The sequence below is a fragment of the Leptinotarsa decemlineata genome, unplaced genomic scaffold (genome assembly GCF_025532065.1).
Source record: "Leptinotarsa decemlineata unplaced genomic scaffold, Ldec_3_MD MMD2_tig00026299_RagTag_RagTag, whole genome shotgun sequence".
In the NCBI taxonomy this organism is placed as follows: domain Eukaryota; kingdom Metazoa; phylum Arthropoda; class Insecta; order Coleoptera; family Chrysomelidae; genus Leptinotarsa; species Leptinotarsa decemlineata.
Window position 1 is genome coordinate 300,098 of NW_027412676.1, and position 24,345 is coordinate 324,442.

The 24,345-nt window shown below is 35.1% G+C and overlaps 1 protein-coding gene across 1 annotated transcript; it reads left to right on the forward strand.

The window, feature by feature from the left end:
* Nucleotides 1–622: 622 nt before the first annotated feature.
* On the forward strand, nucleotides 623–14,461 carry LOC111511040 (ejaculatory bulb-specific protein 3). Its single transcript, XM_074180643.1, has 2 exons — nucleotides 623–916; nucleotides 14,185–14,461. Exons 1-2 carry the CDS (start codon nucleotides 733–735, stop codon nucleotides 14,367–14,369), a joined length of 369 nt encoding a protein of 122 aa, XP_074036744.1. The 5' UTR covers nucleotides 623–732; the 3' UTR covers nucleotides 14,370–14,461.
* Nucleotides 14,462–24,345: the final 9,884 nt, after the last annotated feature.

Here is a 24,345-nt window from a genome sequence, read left to right on the forward strand (position 1 = left end):
ATGTCAGACAGTCGTTGTAGATAGTAATGAATTATACACATAAACCGTTAAAGCGTTAAAACAGACAGGAAGACAGATTTATGGTCATCTGTCAAACAGCTATTCTACAAAGGAATCCTCAACAGTCGAAACTTGTGCAATATAAGGATTAACGAGGTCATGCCTTTCAACGGTGCGATTCCTAACACGGATGGCACAATTCACAGCATTTCCTATAATTGGGTATGTTCTGCTGGGATGGCGTTTTTTTCACTTCGCAGTTTAAATTACATTAATGCTTATGAAAAAGAACGGTTTGTTATGAAAGCTACAGTTACTTTCCTTTTAGTCACAAGCCATTCTCAGCAATACCGTTCGTTCTGATAGATTTTCTTACTCGATATGAAGTTTACATCTTAGTTCTTCTTTTCGGGACAGTCTTTTTTCGAAGAGGTTACACAACATTTTCATCCATCAACTTTGTATGCAGAGCAATTGGCAACTGGTTCGGTGTGAATTTTCGCTGGAAATAAGACCGACTTGCTAATTAATGCAAAGCGTTAAAATTTGTATTCAAGGAACAGCTCATTCCTTGAGCAATCCCATATAAAGAAACAATTAATGTGTTGACAAAGTCTTCCCAAGAATACGTCATTCTATGTTACTTCCCCGCAATAATCAAAATCATATATATAAGACCACATATAAAAAAAGCTCTATTTCTCGCAAGTACGCAGTTTTCTTTGTGTGAAGATGGGTTTCATCAATTTGTTGTGTATGTTTGTAATCGTTAACGTTGCATTTTGTGAAACATATAATACCAAGTACGATCAAATAGACGTCGACTCTATTTTAGCAAGTAAGAGGGTACTAACCAATTATATAAAATGTATCTTAGACGAAGGACCTTGCACTCCAGACGGCAGAGAATTCAGAAGTAAGTTTACTCATTTGTCTAAAAGAAATAATAATAATCATTCAATCGAAACGACCTAAAACAATGTTGAAGAGTCAAGGACCTTCCAGAAGTACAACAGCACCATTAGCTGAAATAAAAAGGTTTCAACTGAATTTATAGCATCAGCCAAGATGTATATCCTGGAAATATTTTTACAGAGGAGTGATAATAATTCCTGAATCTTTCTAAATAAAAATAAGTTGAAATGGTTTCCAAATTGGTTGCAAACGATATAATTGATCAACTGCATACGTACCACATAATCTTATGCAGGACTATAGTGCTAGTATACTTATTTACGATTGGGCTCACCAAAAATTCGAGTAGATGAATCAACCTCTCACAAAAATGAAAATGTAAATTGTCACAATCCACATTTTATGAATAGTATTGACAATCTGTATATACAGTGTCATCATTAAAGTGCGCACCATATGGGAAACTTTTTTTTCGAAAAGTTTCAATGAAGTTTAACTTCGGCACTTGTTTGTGCTTTAAATTTAACTTAAAATGATGCGGCCAACTGCGACCCACTGACGTACAGTGTTTGTCAAATTCAACTTTTTTTTTGAAAAAAAAATTGAAAAAGTGCATTTCTAGATCGAATTTAACAAAAAGTTACTCGAAAAAGTTGTGTCTACCGCAATTTTATATCAATATGCCAAATTTTATGCAACTAGGATAAAGTTAACGTTTTGCTTATTTTTGACAGATATCCCCTTTATTTTAAAAAACAAGTTCGGTTAATTGTCATCAATTTATGTATACATAACAAACTCATCATAGAGTTTAACTTTTCTGATAAATTTTTAATCATACGGACATTTTTAGAGGGAAATTAAAAATGTGCTATAAACATTTTAACATGACTGGTGCAAAGTTTCAATCACTTGGCAATTTTCTTAAACAAACGTCAGCACCTTCAATTTTGAAAAAGCAGACACAACTCAAAAACTGCAATAAGTATTAATAAAATTACTAGAGTTGAAATTATATTAAAATTTCAATATTCAGTATATACAGATTATTTATAAACACTAACTAGGGCGGTAAGGATGCCTAATCACGTTGAATAAAATTTTTAAGTAGGTCTTGACAAACAAAATGCATGCTATGGTAGTGTCAAGTTGTTGATTTACTTGTCAAATTTTTAACAGTTATTGTTGCAATAATGTTGTCTCTTCAGGAAAGAATAGAAATAGTTTTAATATGTGGTGAGAATACACCAACCGGCAAGTAGCTAACATTTTCAATGAACGGCATCCAGGAAAAAATGTTCAACATACTACTGTGTCAAGGATAATGTCGAAATTCAGAGAAACAGGATCCGTAGCAAATCAATTTAAGAAATAGCACACTCCAAGTAAATATGATGAGAAGGCCAAACTTAACATTTGTTTAAAAGTTATTGAACACGGGCAAACGAGCATAACCGATATTATTATAAAAAATACCGATTTAAAGAGAGAAAGTGTTAGAAAAATTTTATTAAAGAATAAATTTTGGCCTTACAAGCCAAAATTCATTAACACATTAAAAGAACGAGATTTTGATGTCCGTTTGGGGTTTTTATTCTGGTTTCAAGGAGAGAGAGAGGAGAGAGAGAAGAAAATGTAAAGTTTCCGTTAAAATTTTATGGACAGATGAGGCAACGTTCTCTTCAAATGGAACAGTGAGTTCCCAAAATTGCCGATGGTGGGCCCAAGAAAATCTCAATTTCACAGTTGGATGTGGTAATCAGTATTCCTTTAAAACTAATGTATGGTGTGGGATACTTAACGACCAAATAATTGGGCCATTTTTCTTTAGGGAAAATTTATCATCCGTCGGTTATCTCAACCTTTTAAATAATGAGGTTAGTGAAGTTTTAGATAATATGCCTTTAAATATTAAATACGACCTATGGTATCAGCTTGATGGCGCACCAATACATCACACGGTTGCTGTAAAACAGTCCCTCCAACAAATGTTCAGAGGCAAAGTTATTGGACGTAACTGGGAACATTATTGGCCACCTAGATCACCCGACTTGACGCCCTTAGACTTTTTCCTGTGGGATTACCTGAAACAAAAAGTGTACCGAAGTAGACCATTTACTGACATACAACATCTGGAAAATACCATTCGCGAGTGCTGTGCAAATATAAATCCCCGATTTGGATCAATAAGTGATTTTTTGTACCCATTTGTATTTTCTATAATATTATTGTTGTTTAAAATTTAAAACAATAATAATAGTTCTATCGAAATTATTTGCATTTTTTTTTAGTTGCCTCTGCTTTTTCGAAATCAAAGGTTTGTTTAAGAAAATAGCCAAGTGATTGAAACTTTGCACCAGTCATGTTAAAATTTTTATAGCAAATTTTTAATTTCTCTCTAAAAATGTCCGTATAAGTAAAAATGTATCAGAAAAGTTAAACTTCATGATGAGTTTGTTATGTATGCATGAATTGATGACAATTAACCGAACTTGTTTTTTAAAATAAAGGGGATATCTGTCAAAAATAAGCAAAACGTTAACTTTATCCTAGTTGCATAAAATTTGGCTTATGGATATAAAATTGCGGTAGACACAACTTTTTCAAGTAACTTTTTGTTAAATTCGATCTAAAAATGCACTTTTCCAATTTTTTTTCAAAAAAAAAGTTGAATTTGACAAACACTGAACGTCAGTGGGTCGCAGTTGGCCGCATCATTTTAAGTTAAATTTAAAGCACAAACAAGTGCCGAAGTTAAACTTCATTGAAACTTTTCGAAAAAAAGTTTCCCATATGGTGCGCACTTTAATGGTGGCACTATAAAAATTAAGTATATAAATATCTCAATCAACTTTTTTTGTAAGAATACTTACTCTCTATGAAATCTAAGATTACCTGATGTGGTTGTCGTGAAATGGTTTAATAGAAATTCAATTTCGCCTGTCTACTCTCTTGGAAAATATTATTTCATTTTCTGAATAAACACTTGAGGGTCGCTCATATGGAGCAGGTGATATTAACGACTCATGCTAATAATTTTTGTTTAGAAAAAAAAACCTGTTATTTTTACAAAAAAACTTCATGAACTATTAGGCTTGAATTTGGAAATGATGGAAACATCAACAGTTTTTGATGATAAATATAATAATTATTTTGATCTTTATTTGAATTATGTGATGGAATCGGCCGATACTTGATGAAAATCCCTAATGTATTGAAGAAACACTTTATTTTGAGATCCTCACTCTGAACAGTTTTATAAAAACTCAACCCGTGTTTCGCTATACAGTGCGCATCATAAGTGTTACCCCCTATCAAACTCTTGTTGGGAAAATCGCCGAGACACGTCGAGACACTTTCTACAGTGAACATTTTCGTATGAATAGTTCACCACTAATTTCATCCCTCAATGGAGGGGAGCAGCCCTGTCGAAAAATTTAAATAGCATGGGGTTGTGAGTGATGAGGGTTTTATTCCCTATTTAATCGTGCGAATAATTACACCACAAACAGAAAGGCAGCTAAACTAACACTAACTTTTTCTGTTATTACAGTAAATGTTCAAAATGTTTCCCGTTGACCTCCAGGCAAAATAGAGTATATTTTTAGTTTCCTGACGTTTCGCAAAGAATCGCGACTAATTGTTGCACACACTTCCATAATCCGCGCACGCTACTCCTGAATATAGTGACACTGAGTCTCGTAGACTTTAGATTTTAGGCAATTCCATACGAAAAAATCTGAAGGAGTTAGATCTGGAGCTCCATCTTGTTGCAGAATAATGTCCATGTCAAATTCACCTAAATTATTTTCGACAGTTGCCACTATAAGTGGATCTATCACTGTTTTCAGCATTTCCAAATAGAGGGCCCCAGTCAGAGTTTCCTCAATGAATAACGGACCCATAATGTGGTCACCCAGAATTCCTGCCCACACAATAAATATTTGGGGAATCTGGGTATGAGCTTCGCAAAAAAGTCGAGGATTTTCATTGGACCAGTACCCCACATTTTGTCTATGTAGGTGACCGTTTGAAACAAAAGTAGCCTCATCACTGAAACAAATAGCTGGGATTTTGCAAAATATTGTTGGAGACAATTTCATAATATTCTAGACGGCAATCTGGATCATCGTCCGTCAGTTCATGCACCATTTTTATTTTGTAAATATGATTTGTTTATATAACTCTTTTTATAACATCTGCGAAACCTCGCAATTCAAGGCAACAGTTCTACTCCACGAATTATTCACAAACTCACTCATAATGTCCACTTGTTTATCTTCCTCTATAGTAGATCGCCCAGAACGTGTTTTATTTTGCAATTTTACACTAACTGTTTGAAATAATGGCTATCAATAGGGCGATCTGGAAAACGTTCATTGTTAGGAATCACACGTTAAAAGGTAAGACCTCGTTTGTCCTAAGCTCGCACAAGTTTCTCAACTTCTGATAGTTGTCGTTCGTATGGGGGCGACAGCTGATTAACGGAAAAACAGATTTTAAACAGATTTTTTTAAACATTAGTACAGCCTCATGATAATTGCGATAAGCCTAACCAAAAATAACAGTCGCTTCGCATTTTTCATTTAACGCACGCGGTGCAACCATTGTTTGTAGATGAATTGCAAGCACAACCAACCGCTAGAATATACTAACTCGCACTCTCCGTGATATCAGTTTCTTGTATTGACCATTTATTCCCAAACATCCAAAGACACCTACAAAAACGTACAATCAATATCTACGCAAATGACAAATACTTCTCATTTGACGTCTGAACCAAAACCGATATCATACAGAGCCGAATTTTTAATTTATAAGAGTGATTGCGCTACGATAATTGTCGTAATTCTTAAACAATCATATATCTTGAATTGATGTAGCAAATTTCAATTCCTTTGCACAGTTAAATAGAGAATAAAACCCCCTATCACATGCTATGTAAATTTTTCGAAAGTTTTGCTCCGCTCCAGTAAGGGATGAAATCAGGCGTCAACGTAGAAATCAAGCCGTACCTTGTAGAAATCAAAAATCGACGTATCCCGACGATTTTCCTAACAAGAGTCCAGTAACGAATTAGATAGGGGGAAAGACTTATGATGCGCTCTGTATAATAGCTTTTTTTCTGGCGTGTCTATACAGTATAGACACGCCATAGTATATACATGGCAATAAAATGTTTTTTAAATACTGTAACGTACAGACACAACTAACCGTGGTATAAATACTACTCTCAAAGAACAGGAGAATAAATAATTGCCCTTCCAACTCAAATTGAGTATATGAAAGAAACATTATATTGAAGAATATGTCGTTCACATTAACAATTAATAAATCATTAATCTGACAGTTCAATAAACAAACCAATAAACAGACCAATTTCTGACAAATACTTTATATTAATATGAAAGATCTGTATCCCATTTATACATGTCTTTCACAAAAACTTCAGATATGTAACTAGTGAAAAATTTTCTATCTATGATGACAACCACAACCTAAGAAATTTTTCTTCTTGGATATGATTTCAATTTGTGAAAATCAAAGATATAACTGCAAACTAAGGATTTTAACTGCTTGATATTTGTTATTCTGAACCACACAACATCCATGTTTGGGCTTTCTAGTTTCATTCATTGTGAGATTACGAAGTCCTCCTTGAAATGAACAAAATTGTGAAAATCATATCCACAGTGAACCATTTAGATTAGTTCAATCCATATCGGTTGAGTTCTGTCTGCTTCAAGACCAAAAAAATTACGGCTTTTTTCTAACAATGGTAAATACTAAATATTTTATGTTCGCGTTGTGAAGGTCTATGTTCAATTCGGGTAACTGAGAATAGTTGGACAATATTAGTGTTTTGAAGTTGGTGAGTCGGTAATTAATGTGTAGGTCACTTACTTGGCGACATTCTAAACGTCTATAACTTTTAATTACATCTTTATAGCAGTGGGACATACCGAAAACTTATTCTTTGTTCTCTAAGAAGACATTGACGCGGAAAAAAAATCCTCAATGAAGGCCATTATTTTATCACTCGGTTAATTGACAACAGAAATAATGGTTCTTTTTTCCTTGAACCAAACTTCTAACGGGGACTACCGAACTTTGAAAATTTCTCGATGAATAGTTACGTTAACAAATAAAATCGTAAAATTTGGAAAGATATCAATACATATGAGATCCAAGAGCGTCCAATGCATCTCGAAGAAGTCACTGTTTGGTGTGAATCAGTCCATATTTCTTTGAGAACGACGTTAGCCAGGCCATCACTGTCAACGGCGTACTCTATAGATCGACGATTACCAACGTATTTTGCCCTGAATTGGATGATCTGGACACCAACGACATGTGGTTTCAACAGGACGGCGCTACGTGCCATACAGCTCATGCCACATTGAATATTCCGCACGAGAGATTTAAGGACGTGGAGGTGTTGTGAACTGGCCATCGAGATCTTGCGATTTGACCTCGTAAGCCACAAACAACAGTGGCCCTCAAAACCAAAAAAACCCATGACATCGGTCAACTTCAGCAACAGTGCATGGATGAACTTAATTCAATTTTTTGCGATGAAGCTCCATCAAGGACCAGTGTTTATCGATGGTATGGTGAATTCAATCGTAGTCGTAGTTCACTCCAAGACGAATTTCGTGAAGGGCGTCCAAAATCAGTTGTTGTTGTTCCGAAAACCATTGATACTGTGCGCCAACTGATTTTGCAAGATATTCTTGTGACCTATCGTGAGTGTACGTTAAAAAATACAAATGATATAGCGAAAGTACATAAATGGCGTTATCAGTGGACTGTAATTTTAATTGTAATTAATTTCGATACGAGAGCATCAAAGTTACCTGATAGTTAGAGTTTTCCTCTTGGATAAGCTGCAATGGGTTTTCTCAGGAGCTCCTGGGAATGCTTTCCAGCTAACTTAACTGTTGATGCATATACTCTTCGACACAACATTCACAAAAGGGATAAATAGCGGTATATCGAGGAGATAGCGAACGAACTGATTATATCGTTTTCAAAACGGTTGCGATTCAACTTCAAAATCATTCACAACACTAAATCTTCTTTCTGGTAAGTCATAAAAAAAACATAAACAAAAAAATTTGAATACTCGGTCTCGCGATAAAGACATCGAACTGAAAACTGAAATGCCGGTTTTCCGAACAATGAGATTGAGACAATCTTAGGCATTAGTGGGACCAGCATACATTCAATATTGCATAAACATTTAACTGTTAAAAAAATTTGTTCGCGTTGGATTTACGCGTATGAGCCCGAAAGTAAACAGCAGTCGACTATATGGGTGTTTCAATATGAGACAAATGATCACCTGTTTTTTCGGAAAAACTGGACATGTCGCAACCGTACCACTAGAACAACGCAGAAAAGTCAATTCTGAGTGGTACATAACCATTTGTTTGCCAGTTGTCTTCCAAGAAATCAGGAAAACTAACTACCGTAGCCGAAGACGGATCTCTCTTCACATATCGAGCGAGCTCTCACATATCGTCTCAAACAACTGCATTTTTGAGCACCCAAAACATCGATTTGATGAGTCATCCGTCGTAAAATCCTGATTTAGCACCGAATGACTTCTTTTTAGTCCCGCACCATGAAAAACAAACTGAGAGGTCAACGGTTTTCGACACCTGAAGAAGCGGTTGCTGCATTCAGAATGCATGTTTTGGAGATACCTCAATCAGAATGGCAAAAGTGCTTCGACAATTGGTTCAAACGCATGCAAAAGTGTATAGATCTTCATGGGAAATATTTTGAAAAACAATAAAGTGATTTTCGATGATTAATATTTGTTTTTGTTCTCTAATACCGAAATATAAAAGGCAACCTCGTATGTCCCAAACATAATGGCATCAATAGGTCTTTCAAACGAATGAAAAATTTCGATGATATTTCACACACACTGTTATAAATTTGAATTTGAAAATAGAAAGCGCTCAATGAGAGACTCTATATATCTTCAATTATGGTATTGAGACTAGAAATGATAGCTATCGAATTCATTTGTTTCTCATTTCCCAGAATTTGCCGTTGAAGAGAAGTTTTTTTTATTGAAACCTTCTCTTTCAGATCATTAAATTATCCATAGTGATTCTTTTCATATATTCACACATGAATACATGCTAGTTATATGTTACAAATGGTAGATGCTGGTCCCAGCCGGCAGCGCCCGGTGAGATACCATCGCAACAGCTTAGGCAGCGAGAAGTTGCTTTTGGGCTAACGTTTCGTTGCTATGCCGCTGTTTTCGGTTTGAATGGTGGGAATGAAAGAAAAAATGCATGATGATGCTCCTAAGGTCAAAATATACTCCATAGGTAAAATAGCTCCCCAATCGAATCTCTGGGTAGGGGCTGATTCAAGGGCATTATCGTGCAAAAGTTATTCGAAAATCACTATTTCTGACAGTCATCAGGGTCTTCCTAACATCAGTCCACAGGGAAACAGCATGGTAACTGCAGTTGCTAAGTGGCTCACTAGCAACTTCAAAATCGGTGTCTGCAACATCAGAGGACTCCACTCAAATATAAAATCAATGCGACATTTGCAATCAAATAGTCCTCATATTCTTGCACTCACAGAAACCAAAGACAGTGCTCCAACAAACCCCGTCATTTTTCTATATTCCAGCTATGATGCACTCCCGATTCTAACGTAAGTATAGAATATCTTTTTCATCAGAAGCCACCTCTCCTTTCAACCAGAGGAAATGCTACGAAACTTTGATGTTATGTGGTTCAGAATAATACCACCGAAGATCGCCAAATTCATATGCTGCTTTTATCGACCACCTAGCAATACACAATGGAGGGCAATATTTTTTCATTTTCAAACACCATTCACTTTCTACAAATCAATCATCCCAGTGTCGAAATTTCCATATTTGGTGACTTCCATATCCACAATATTGAATGGCTCAAATTTTCAAATATCAACAACGAACAAGGTAGAGAAGCTGGGGATTTTGCAATAAACAATGGACTTACTCAGATTATAAATGCGCCAACCAGGATTCCTGATCGAGATGGAGAATATGCTAGTGTTCTGAATCTTAACCTAACAACCAATCCAGAAATTTACACAGTTACCGTAAGGTCTACATTGGGATTACCCATAAATGTTGGGTAACAATTACAGAATTACAAATCAGCTGAATAGGAGGATCTTTAAGACTATTTGTGAAATTTCCCTTGGCTAAATGTTTGTTTCATTTCTAAAGATCCATCAACATGTGCTTTGAAGTCACGGAAGTTATTCTATCATCCATGAATGCATATATTCCTCTTTCAATGAAACCACCTTCTAACGGCAAACCTTAGTTCAACAAAAATTGCGAGCAAGCTGTCGCCTCCGAAAACCGAACTAGGTTTATTGAGGCTCGCAAGAGCTGCAAACTTAGGATAAATGAAAGCAAAGAACTTCACAATCAGAGAATTACGGATAAACAGCATGCCAATCCCAACGGGTCTAGATCCTTCTGGTCGGTAGCTAAAGCTGGTAATCAGAACTTTGCAAAAACCACAATTCCACCACTAATACAAGCGAATGGTTCAATTGCAACAACCGCCATAGCAAAAGCAAATTTACTAGCTGAACAATAATATGCATCCCACTCCACAGTCGATTTTCTACTACTATTCCTACAATAGAATCCGTAATGCCGGAGATTGCTTTCCGACAACTTCTAGTCAGGCTCATTTTGAAACAACTCAATATCACCAAGCCGTCAAGCCCTAATGAAGTGCCCGTCATCGTACTTAAAAAGTGCGCAAAAGACTCTCACCGGTATTTTGCTGACCTTTCAACCTATGTTATAAGAAAGATGTTTTTCCTTCTTGATGAAAGATTGCTCTCGTTTAGCCTATTCCCAAAAAGGGCAAAAAAAATCTTTCAAATAACTACAGGCCAGTCGCTTTGCTATCAGTGATATAAAAAATCATGATGGAAGTCGTAAACTACCATATCTTCAAATATTTGGAAGGCTTCAACATTTTGAGTGATCATCAATATGGCTTTCGGAAACAAAGATCAACATGCGACCTTCTATCATATGTCACCCACATTTGGAATAACGAAATCGAGAAACGTAGATAATCAAGAGCTGTTGCGCTTGATATTTCTAAGGCATTTGACCGTGTGTGGCATGAGAAAAAAACAAAAATCCAATATATTGCTTTGCTGACGAAAAAGTGCATTAGTAACCAAAGCAAATAACGTTTTCGGCAGTTTCGAATTTTCATGTTTTCTAGTCTCCAATTTATACACCAATAACTCCGCAATCGATTATCCAAATTCAAAACAGTATAGGGCGTTTTATAGAGAACTAAAATACCATTCGGCCGAAGATAACTGTGTCAAAGCTATTTTCCGGTATGTTGGCTTTGGTCTGCGGGCAAAAGGTTATAAGAATTCCATTTTTATATAAAAAAAAGCAATAGCTCCACTCCAAGGTTATCGGACTATAGTACATTTTGCTCAATCTGGAAGGGATCTAATCAGTGGTCACTGTACAATTACCTTCTTAGGTAGGTTTTTCCATGGCAGAAAGGAGACGTCTCCTATGATATCACCCGCCCGCCACGGCACATTATCCATCCTGGCGAGTGACTACGGGCTACGCTCTTCGCTGCTAGTCGAAGTAAATATTCGAAATTGTACGAGATGACTATCAAAAAATTAGTAAGCTCTAGGTATCTCAATATCAATCAAAACCAGAACAAAACCATTTGTCTAAATTAGCTAAAGACATTTTATTTTTTGGCAATCATCCACAATTAAATTTAAAAAATTTATGTAATGAATTATTACTAAAAAGGTGATTTATTGGTTTGAGGAGAATATGATAAAAAGTGAATAAAGAAACTAATGTAGGTAAAAATTCTCTAGAAATGCAGGCTTTAACGAACAGTAGATAATTATGGTTGAAATAAAACTTGCTGACTGAAAAACCTAAAATTATTCCAGAGAAAAGGTAGATGATCATGAAAAATGATACAGAAAAATTGAAGAAATATTTTTTTTCAAACGCTAGCTTCTAAGTATATTGTATTTCCATAATTGGAGTTTCAACGTGTGGCATATTCACAGCCTCTACATTAATTAATGCGCCCATAGTAGTTGCCGCATGTTCGCAAATCAACTTGGAAGTTGCAGAAACTTGTTAACAATAATAATTACTAACACTCGTACATAAGTGCATTGCTACTTAGATTGTGTCACTGAATATAATTCTTGACGTGACTGTGTTAGCAATGATAGTGAAATGTCTGCATCACCTTGACCTTTATTTTATGTCTCCAGAATGAAATCGTATTGGATTTGATTAGTATGTTTTTTAGCATTGACATTATTACACGGTGCAGGTGTTGTAAACAGTTATATTGCATATTGTTTCAGATGGATTTTTTTCAAATAAAATGTTTATATTGCACCTCAAATTACAAACAAAAAGTTCAACTCAACGTTTCATAATATTTACATAAATACGGTAGCTCATAAAAAATTGAAATTTTGAGTGATCTTCAAAGGTAATAAGGATTCCGGATTCATCAACAATATTTCAAGTTATAAAACAACTAGGCTGACAGCAAGAACTTTTTCAGCATTGTCTTTATTGATTCACATACTGCAGATGTTGAGATTGCTTATACTGATTAGATACATTTCTACATGAGAAATTTGTGTTTCAAATAGTGTTCTTTCGTTCACGCTTCTAATCAAAAAATAATTGTTGGACTGTAAATCCAATCGTAAACATTGAGCAATTTGTGAAACACCAGACTTTTTGGTGCTTCAAGAATCTAATGAATAACAAGGAATTGAATAATCAGTCCTACATTTTTGTATCTCAACTCTCTAAACAAAGTATCAGAAGTTGAAGAACAGAATCATGAACATATTCAATAGATACATTTCAATGATAAGCCTGTAGGTAGGTTCCTATATTCAGTGCACTAATAGAGCGGACTGGACTGATGAACTGATAGGCTCAGCCCAAAGCATTCAGAAATTTCAAAAAAAGTTTTTTTCAACTCATCAAAATTCAATCCCGATTTTCAATTATTGCATTTCAGTCATATGGATTTGTAATTCATTCTGTTAATTTCATGTTTCATTGTTCTATAATCTTGTAATTTTTATTATGATTAATCAATCGTCTTCGGGTTATGACCCGAAGACGATTGTGGATTCTAACAATCGAAACGTCGTGAAGTAACTTAACTTGAAATCTTCAAACAAAAATAATGGCTTATTTTCGAAGCGATTTTTAGCAATACAGCATTAATCCTTATCCAGTTGAGTACCTTAAATTCATTGAACATTAAATATAGATCAATATTACAGCATGTACTTTTAATAAATATTTTCGAAGAAATTGAAGATTCAAAATAAAGGGATCCGGCGGTACCGGCCGAGGATCCGGCGGCACGTGCCTATGAATAGCGCGTCGCCCTATAGCACTTTATGATTGACAGCGATCGCACGCGTTTATATGTATATTTTGTTTTTCACATCAAATCATCTGAAGGAACAATTGGTTCAGGTCAGTCTCAACTACCTACATTGTGGGTTAATGGACTGACACTTATCAAAAAACAACTACTCCCCTGGCTAATACCACAAAAGGTGTTGGATTATATCCGACAGGTGTCAGTGCAGGATTCTTTACTGAAGTTATTCCTGCATATGCAGTTGGCGATACAACTGCCAGGAATAACTTCAGTGAAGAATCCTGCACTGATATACCTGTCGGATATAATCCAACACTCTTCGTTGTATTAGCCAGGGGAAAAGTTGTATTCTGATTAGGTGTCAGTCCATTGACCTACAGTGTAGGAAGTTGAGACTGATCTGAACGAATTGTTCCTTTAGATGATTCGTATATTTAGTATCAGCATTGCATCCGTGCGAAGCCGGGGCGGGTCACTAGTAGAAAATATCCAATCCTATCCATTTCATATGACTATATTTTTTGCCGATCAAGAATAAATCAGTTTTGTTAACGAACCTCCGACATGCGTAATTTTTTTATTTCGATGGTTGTAGGTATAATCTAGTAGACGGAATTATTATATGTAAAATCACCAATGTTTATCTGTCTCTCATACCCAATCTATTTTTTTTAAACTTCCACAATTACTGTAATACCTTTTCCCGCAAATATTTTCCAGTTCTTGAAGAAACTGTAAAAGAGATGAATTTTCATTTATAATTATATTTTTAATCTGTTTCTAGAACATATTCCTGAGGCCATAACCACCAACTGTGCCAAATGCTCGGATTCCCAGAAGAGAATTATTAGAAAAACTTCAAGATTCATCGAGAGAGAACGACCGCAAGACTGGAACAGAATTAGTCGAAAATTTGATCCACAACAAAAATTTACAGCGAGTTTCAGAAAATTCCTTAATGAAAACTGAAAAATATTGTGCTTGATGGATTTCTTTGCTTAAAACTAATGTATATAGTTTATTTATGTGAAATAGAAATTTAAAATTATTTTTGAAAACAATACTTTTTCTCATTATGAAACGAACGGAAAGTTTCGACTTTCAAACACATGTATGGTTTCACAAACAAAATGTTCAACCCTTTAAATTCTTCAATTTATCGAGTGAAAATATGTTCAATCAAAAAATTTTTTCTTTATCCTATAATTGATATTTATATCATAAAGACAGTGACGGCTCGTGCATTGGAGAACAGGGGAGGCTAAAGTCATAAAGACTATATACACACGGAAAAGCCCGCCGGAGGCGCGAACATTTTTTGGGGTACCACACCTATTTAAAGCAAAATACGTAATATTTGCATAAATGCAAACAAAAATTGTGTATTGAAAAATTATACATATAAAACTGACCATTGAAAAAACAAAGAAAAAGGTTTGTCTTTGAGTTATTTAATATAAATGAACTCTTCTCGGTCAATAAATAATACTTTTCTCTTCTAATATAACAGTTTTTTTCAAATTGCTACAAATATTTTATAAGCACAAGTACTTAACTATGATTATAAAAACAGGTCTAAAAGTAAATTTTATTGTCCAGCAAGAACCAACGGGGAGGTGAGAGTCGTGTCTTGCCAGGAAAGGAAAGGAAGGATGGGGTAGGAAGGAAGGTTAAATCTGGTTTTTTTAAGTGAATTCACAAGGCACCCGCAAACAACTTTTAATCGGCGGTCATTCAAGTTCAATATAGTCTGCGAGGATCCCGCATTTTGAAAGGTGAATTGAAAGGTGTATTTTGTAATTTTGGATAGGAAGGAAAAAAAAGAAACTAAAAGTAAACATAACATTCGTTCTTAAACAAGACGAACAAAAACTCAAAAAAACAAATTAAAAAATAAAAATAAAAACAAAAATAAAATTCTTTGTTTGAGTTACAAACTGTAATAAATAAAACATAACTCTAATATTTGGTAATATCTTTGGTTGAGTGCCTAACTTAAATAAATAAAATATGCATTTTTATTCATGTGATTCATAACACACCAGACATAAAATTGTGACAAATCTTCTTGTAAGAGTGAGACATCGTTTGTAGAAGAAATTGATTTGAATATTTTAACGTCAGCGAAAATTAGTACCTCACTATGTTTTATAATTGTAGCTAGGTCATTAATAAATAGATTGACTAGCAAAGGTCCACAGTGGGAACCCTGAGGAAAACCCGAAAGAACGGGAATTGTGGATGATACACAGCCTCCTATTTTTACTATATGGCTTCTACCAGATAAGAAACTCTGGATCCATTGCAAGATTGGTCCATAAAAACCTAACGAAGACAGATATATACGAAGATATATATATATATATATATATATATATATATATATATATATATATATATATATATATATATATATATATATATATATATATATATATATATGATGAGCTGTTTTCTCGGGTTTCGCTCCGTGTTCTGTGTATTTTCTCCCCATAAGGATTATTTTCACAACGTTTCGGCAAAGTCTCATTTGCCATCTTCTGGTGATGTCTGGTTTTTTCAACTAGACTGATTAATTCGAACTCTGTGTCTCAATTTATAGGGATGGATGTTTCCCTTTACCTGCGTTGCTGCCACTACCTGTGTTTGCTCGACTACCTGTTTTGGTCTTATTACCTGAGCTGCCTCTCCTGTCTCTGTTATTGTACCTGTATTGTCATGTACCGAGTTTTGCCTCTGGAGTTGAGCAGTCTGATTGCTTGTGCGAAGTGATAAAACAGATCTCCATGTTGACGGTAATCTTTGCGCATCATCCCTCTTGTTCATATTATTAGGTCGTTTTTCAATTTCGATTGCCTCTCTGATTGTTCGTGAGTAAAAGTTTTCGTTGCTTGCTAGCATTTTTGTGTTGTCGAAATTGATGTTATGTCCTGTTTGAAGTACGTGTTGGAAGAGAGAAGACGTGGTGACTTTTCCCTTCACTGCTAGTTTGTGTTCATCTTTGCGAATGTTGATTCGTCTGTTGGTCTGGCCGATGTAAGTCCTGTCACAATCATGGCATGGTACTTCATACACTCCTTGTGATTCCAGTGGTATCTGATCCTTGGGATTACGAAGCATGGACCTTATTGTTCGTTCTGGTACGAACGAAGTTGATATGTTATGTCGGTGAAGTATTCTGCTGATTTTATCTGTTGTTCCTGCAATATATGGTAGTGTGGTTGTTATGACCGGTGTATCTCGAGTTTTTTGTTGTTTCCGTGTGGTCTTGGCAGCCGCTTTTATACTTCTTTCTGAGTAGTTATTCATTTGTAGCGTTGTTTCGATGGTGTTCAACTCTTGTTGTCTGTGATCGTTGTCTGCCAGCCTCCTCGAACGTGTAATGAGTGTTTTTGCCACCGCGTGAATTTGTTTTGGGTGGTGGTGTGAATTTGCGTTTAGGTACCTGTTCGTGTGTGTTGGCTTTCGATATACCGTGTGACCTAATGTTCCGTCTGGCTTTTTCATAATCAGTACATCGAGAAATGCGAGCTGGTTGCCTTCTTCAACTTCTTTCGTAAATTTAATGCGTGGATGGATTTCATTCAAATGATTAAAAAACCTGGAAAGTTCCTGGTGACCATGAGACCAAATCACGAAGATGTCATCGACATACCTCAGCCAGAGTTTAGGTTTCAAGGGTGACGTTGCTATTGCTTCGGTTTCGATTTCTTTCATAAAGAGGTTGGCAACAACGGGTGATAGTGGCGAGCCCATTGGTGCCCCTTCAATTTGTCTGTATCGTTGGTCGTTATAGATGAAGTAAGTGTTTTTGATGCAATGTTCCGCCAATGTGATGATATGCTCTTCCGGTTTGTATTTCTTTTTGATTATTTCTAGTGCCTCTCCGGTGGGTACCTGGGTAAATAACGAGGTTACATCAAAGCTGACAAGGATGTCGTCCGGACTAACGGTTTGTGTTTTCAATATGTCTATGAGGTGGTCGGCATTGCGCACATATGAATCGACCTTTTCCGCATGTGGTTGAAGTACATGAGCAACATAATCTATGGTGTTTAACACTACTGTTGCATTGCCTTTGTCTGCTGGTAGGATGATGATATCCTCATTCTCTCGTAGATTTTTCAGTGCTTGGTATTCCTTATGGGATATATTTCTGGTCGGACTTACATCGGCCAGACCAACAGACGAATCAACATTCGCAAAGATGAACACAAACTAGCAGTGAAGGGAAAAGTCACCACGTCTTCTCTCTTCCAACACGTACTTCAAACAGGACATAACATCAATTTCGACAACACAAAAATGCTAGCAAGCAACGAAAACTTTTACTCACGAACAATCAGAGAGGCAATCGAAATTGAAAAACGACCTAATAATATGAACAAGAGGGATGATGCGCAAAGATTACCGTCAACATGGAGATCTGTTTTATCACTTCGCACAAGCAATCAGACTGCTCAACTCCAGAGGCAAAACTCGGTACATGACAATACAGGTACAATAACAGAGACAGGAGAGGCAGCTCAGGTAATAAGACCAAAACAGGTAGTCGAGCAAACACAGGTAGTGGCAGCAACGCAGGTAAAGGGAAACATCCATCCCTATAAATTGAGACACAGAGTTCGAATTAATCAGTCTAGTTGAAAAAACCAGACATCACCAGAAGATGGCAAATGAGACTTTGCCGAAACGTTGTGAAAATAATCCTTATGGGGAGAAAATACACAGAACACGGAGCGAAACCCGAGAAAACAGCTCATCATATATATATATATATATATATATATATATATATATATATATATATATATATATATATATATACTGCGTTTACGTAAACGCAGCTATTTTCATCAAGTACTTTCTTGGTTTTTCTCATTTTGTCTTCAATCGAGGACCGCCTGCCCGTTACTGACGATGCCCAATAGGCTGAAACAGCTGTCTACCGGTGGCTCTTGAATTGAAATCAATATGACAATATATATATATATATATATATATATATATATATATATATATATATATATGTATATATATGTTTATTTTTGATGCAACACAAATTACAACAAGTTTATGGATTACAACAAAATTTTAAAACAAACATACTAATCACTGAACTAAAAATGCTTGTGCGTGAAAATATAAAAAAAAATTATAAATCCAATGATGAATAAATTTATAACGTAATCTAAGTAGGAGGCCCATATCGAGTAAAAGATCATAATGAGGTGAATGCATCAAATTGGGATAAATGTATCAATTCCGTGTTTAAAGTCTATATTGGGTGAGTGTGTCAATATCGGAACGATTCGGAGACAAGAATTCTAAGGAACGTTCACGGCATGAAACATTTTTATATTTCGTCTTAGTTCTTGTATTATATTTATGCTCAATGGATTGGAGATAAATTTTGTTTTTATTTATAGAAGTTATTATTCTTTGGCAGAAAATTTGTCTTATATCAAATATATTCACCTTTGTATTACACTCAAAATACTCAAGTTTTATTCTGCCACCCCATCCCTGGATGCCGTAGGGTAGCTGAGACTGAAACAGTGCAAAATACAATATTTTGAGGTTTTTCATGTTTGAGTAATCGACCAGATATTTGAAGTTGCTTAGCAATCCTCTCAAATTGTTCTTCACGCTGGTAATATGCAAATCCCATCTCAGATACCTATCTATAATAATTTCAAGATATTTCCTTTCATTTCTTTTCACTATTTCCAAATGTTCTAAATTAGTTAAGTGGTTGGAGTAAATTGTGAACAGTAAGTAATAAGTTTGTTCGCTATTTAATGTTAGTTTGTTATATTTGAACCAATCACATATTTTTTGAAAGTCAATTTGGACCTCAATTTTCAGGTTGGACTAGGATTCTCCCTTGTACAGAATAGCCGTATCATCCGCGAAACTGAAGAAACGTGTTTGTCATCGAAAAGATTTTCATAAAGGTATTTATATAACCGGTAAATAGAAGTGGTCCTACAACAGTACCCTGCGGCACCCCATACGTCACGACTCTTGGGCGGCTAAAAACCCCGTCAATACTCACTATTTGTTTCCGATCAGACAGATACGGTGTCAAAATCTTTCGGTAAATCGACGAAAATACATAATACGGGAATTTTTCTATCCAGAGAAATATATATTTCACCAGTCAATCGATAAATCGCATCCTCTGTAGAGCGATCTTCTCTGAAGCCAACTTGATACTCGGAGAGAATGTTGAATTTTTCAAAGAACTTTGAAATCCAATTTTTCACGACTTTTTTAAAAATCTTTGAGAAAACGAACAATAATGAAATTGGTCTATAGTTTTCAACACTTTTGAATAGTGGTTTGATGATGTGAAGAAATGTTCCTTTTGTAAAACATTTGTTGGTGATAAAAACTAGGGATTTAGATATTTCATAGTTCAGGTTTCAAATCTAATATCATCCCAGCCTGGAGATTTCTTCTGTTTTAGATTTTTGATATCAGTTATCCTTCACTATACAGGGTGTAACTAAATAAGTGTAAAACATTCAAGGAGGTGATTCCTCATCGAAAAAAAGATAGGATCTTTCATATGAAGAAATTTCATTGGAGCATCCCTTGTTAAGATACAGCCCCTTAAAGAGGGTACATAAAATTTGTATAACAATTTTTTGTTACAATATTGAAATGAACCAGACGTTTTGTACTACCAAAAAAACATTTAGCCAGAAATATATTTGGTTTACCCCATGGTTGTAAGGGGTGGAAAACGCAACCCCTAAAATTTATTTCCAATGTAACTTTTTGTCTTATTATTTGTTTACCATTTAAAAATTTATTTTCGATAGCCTGTTTCATTCTAAACAAAAAATGTCTCTTGGGTTTTTTGCCCAAAATAAACCAGTTCGCAGAAAAAATTATTTTACGAACAACTACAGAGATACATCGTCAGAAATGCAAAAATACGAAACTAATCTATCTAGTAGGTCGCTATTAGCGATAGTGACAATTGAATTGGTATGACGCTGTCAGTTTGTGAATTTTCGAAATTGAATTAATACTAATTGTGTGTTGTTGTTCTGTTCTTAATTTGTTACTTTAATAATTCACTTTTTATTAAAATGGCATACACAAATGAGGGAATGGCTCATATGCATTACGTTTACGGTTTGTCGCAGGGGAATGGATTAGAAGCTTCTAGAAGATATGCTGAAATATATCATCAACGGCAGCATCCTTCACATAGAATATTTGCTCGACTTCATCAACGATTTCGAGAATATGTTCATTCGACAAAAGAACGCAGGATTGTCGTCGCCATCGAGAAGTACGAACACCACAGCTTGAGGAAGCAGTACTTAATTTGATTGAAGAACAACCTGCTACCAGTATTAGAAAGATTGCTTTCCCGCTAAATGTTGATCATATGACGGTATTTCGAATTTTAAAGGAACAACTCTTATAGCCTTACCATCTGCAACGAGTAGAGGCACTGTTACCGCGAGACTTTCCGAACCGTCTTGAATTTTGCAATTGGATGCTGGAAATGATTAGAAGAAATTGTGACTTTCTGAAGACGATAGAACTCACAGACGAATGTAGTTTTTCTCGGGACAAGATTATTAATTTTCATAATTACCACATATGGGCTGATGAAAACCCTCACGCTATTGTCGAAGCTAACCATCAAGAACAGTTTTCTCTTAACGTGTGGCTCGGAGTTATTGGGGATGATTTAATTGGGCCTCATTTTCTACCTCCTCGATTAAATGGTGAGGCATACATTCAATTTTTAAGAGAAGTGCATCCAGTACTGCTAGAGGAAGTTCCTTTGGGCGTCAGAAGGGATATGTTTTTTATGCATGATGGGGCTCCCGCCCATTTTAGTCAAGTAGCACGTCAGCATTTAACTGAAACATATGCAAATCAGTGGATAGGTCGAGGAGGACCACAGAACTGGTCCGCTCGATCCCCAGATCTCAATCCTCTCGATTTCTCTATTTGGGGCCATTTACAGCATTTGGTTTATCGTACTCCTGTTCGTGATGTAGAGGACTTAAGAAACCGCATCATCGATGCGTGCAGGGTAATCAGAGAGACTCCTGGAATATTTGAGCGAATACGTGGCTCAATACGCCGACGTCTAGACGCATGCCTAATGTCTGAAGGTGGACATATTGAACATTCACTATGATTTCTACATGTTGTGTGTTTTGTTATTAATAAATTAGTAGTTGTTAGTAAAATAATTTTTTGCTGCGAACTGGTTTATTTTGGGCAAAAAACCCAAGAGACATTTTTTGTTTGGAATGAAACAGGCTATCGGAAATACATTTTTAAGTGGTGAACAAATAAGACAAAAAGTTACATTGGAAATAAATTTTAGGGGTTGCGTTTTCCACCCCTTACAACCATGGGGTAACCCAAAAAAATTACTGGCTAAGTGTCTTTTTGATAGTACAAAACGTCAGGTTAATTTCAATATTGTAACTTTTTCAGTGCTTGTGAAAAAAATTGTTATACAAATTTTATGTACCCCCTTTAAGGGGTTGTATCTTAACAAGGGATGCTCCAATGAAGTTTTTTATATGAAAGATCCTATCTTTTTTTCGACGAGGAATAACCTCCTTAAATGTTTTACACTTATTCAGTTACACCCTGTATATAATGTTATAACCTGGTATTTCATAAAGATTAAGATTGGTTATTTCTAATGTTTCAATAACTTCAAACTTTTCAGAGACCTGATTCAAGAATATAGAAAATAGATCATGATTTTTTTTGTAATGCTCTGAATATTCATGTGTAATATTCTAAATTCACCACCACACTCATTTCCAAAAGTATTATTGTAATCACTGATATCATCTACTAAACGCCCAGATATTGTTTCACATTCGTAGGATCTGACAAATTGATCCATTTTTGTTTTGAATCTTCATTCAACAGATACTTAAAAAAAATCATATTTGAAGAGTATGTTTAGAGTGGGAATTTTGGATTTGGTAGAGGTCAGCTCGAGTTTCCTCTTTTTTCTTGATCCATCGAAATGGAAGACAAGACTAATTCTAGCGCTGTTTCAGGTTCAGGTGTATTCGGCTCGCCTATGGGTTTTTGATAAACTTTCCCTATTTGGATGGAAATTTCTTCAGTAAATAAACAATCGGCAGGTTTATCCCTCAGCTTCTCATAAGAGTAAGGTTTACCATTAACAACCAACGTATTTTTTTTTTTATGAAAGCCTGATGATGATTTGTTTATGCAGCCTTCAAATGGGGAATTATTATTTTTTTATTATGATAATTTTCAAGAGTATAATCCTGATATATGTAGATTTTCATGTTCTTCAATATAGGTGATTTCTCTCTTGGCTTGTCCAAGATTTTAATGCAAAAGAAGAGATTACGACAGGAACTTATATGACAATGTAAAAATAACATATTACGAATTTTTTACTAATGTTCTCATAAGACTCACATGCACCTTGAAAATTTATATCTGCAGGATATTTCAACGGTAAATATGAATATTGCACTGGGGTTTTTCTGGAATCTTCTTTTGTGTAGATTTATAACGTGATTGCCTTTAGTATTTATAAAAAATGCCAAACACTAGATACGAGCAGAAAATCAAAGTAAATTTCATGTACGAGAAGGAGTTTTCCACAAGTTTCAATTTGATGCATACCAATTAGTTCACATGGAAATTTCGATTTCCTGAAAATAGAAAAAAATTAAGGCTGAAAGTGAATAATAGTTAAACTTTTTATTTTTGCAGAATCTTGCCTCACAAATCTGTGAGCTTTGACTTCATTTGAAATCTTTTATGGTTCTTCCAATCAGCAGTTAAATGAAATAAGTAAATCGTTTTTTGTTTTCCTATACAACAAAAATAAATTCAAATTCAGGGTGGGTAAATGATAAATGGCTATTCCTTGATATCCTCCATATGTATTAAATACATAAAACTTGATAGATAATTACAATTTTTTTCAAATAAACAATTTGGTGATTAACAAAATGAGGAAAAGTCTTTGAATGATAGATATATACACAATGGTCTGAAAAGTTTCTGACCTCAACATGAAGACAGTAGCACTCGTAAATAAAAGCTAGTGAATAATGTTGTTCATCTGTTGACAGTTAGTCACCAAAAGCCTCAGCCATTTTAGGTGCACAGTTCTTATGTAAATGTTTTGAGTGAGTGGATGGGAATTTTTATAAAAATGGACAAAATCGAGTTTCGAGCTGTCATTAAATATTTGTTCTTGAAAGGCAATACGCCTACGTAAATAAAATGAGTTGAATTCTGGGTATAGGGACTTTGCACCATCATTTGCCACAGTGAAATTTTGGGCAGCTGAATTTAAACGTGGCCGTAAGAGCTTGGGAGACGATAAACGTTCGGGACATCCAAAAACTTCGCCAAACTTCACCAAATGATGCTAGAAGACCGCTGAACTAAAGTGAGAGAGATGAACATGTCAAAAGAAAGTGTTTGTCACATATTAAATCAACTTTTAGGCATGAAAAAGCTGTCTGTGCATTGGGTGAGGCGTTTATTCACTATAAACCAAAAACATGTTCAAATGAAAATTTTCAACGCTCTGTTGGCGCAGTTTAGGCGCAATAAATACAAGTTTTGGCGCTTATTTGGGATAATCATGGAGTTATTTCAATCTATTATCTTTAAAAAGGAATAACCATTGCAGGAGCATTTTAGATATTTTCGTCAAATGGAGAGGCAATTAATCACCTTCGTGAACAATTATTTTGCAGAGAAAAATGTCTCAAGTACTATTTGGACAGGTTACAGAGCTGGGCAAAGGTTGTAGAGTTAAAAGGCGACATGTTGAAAAATAAAAAAAATCTGAAAAAATGTCTTGTATCTTTGTTAGGTCGGAAACTTTTCATACCACCCTTGAATATATATATATATATATATATATATATATATATATACA

Coding starts and splice junctions, on each gene's coding strand:
- LOC111511040 (XM_074180643.1), top strand. CDS start 733: ATGGGTTTCATCAATTTGTTGTGTATGTTTGTAATCGTTAACGTTGCA. Junction 917..14,184: donor AGACGGCAGAGAATTCAGAA/GTAAGTTTACTC, acceptor ATCTGTTTCTAG/AACATATTCCTGAGGCCATA.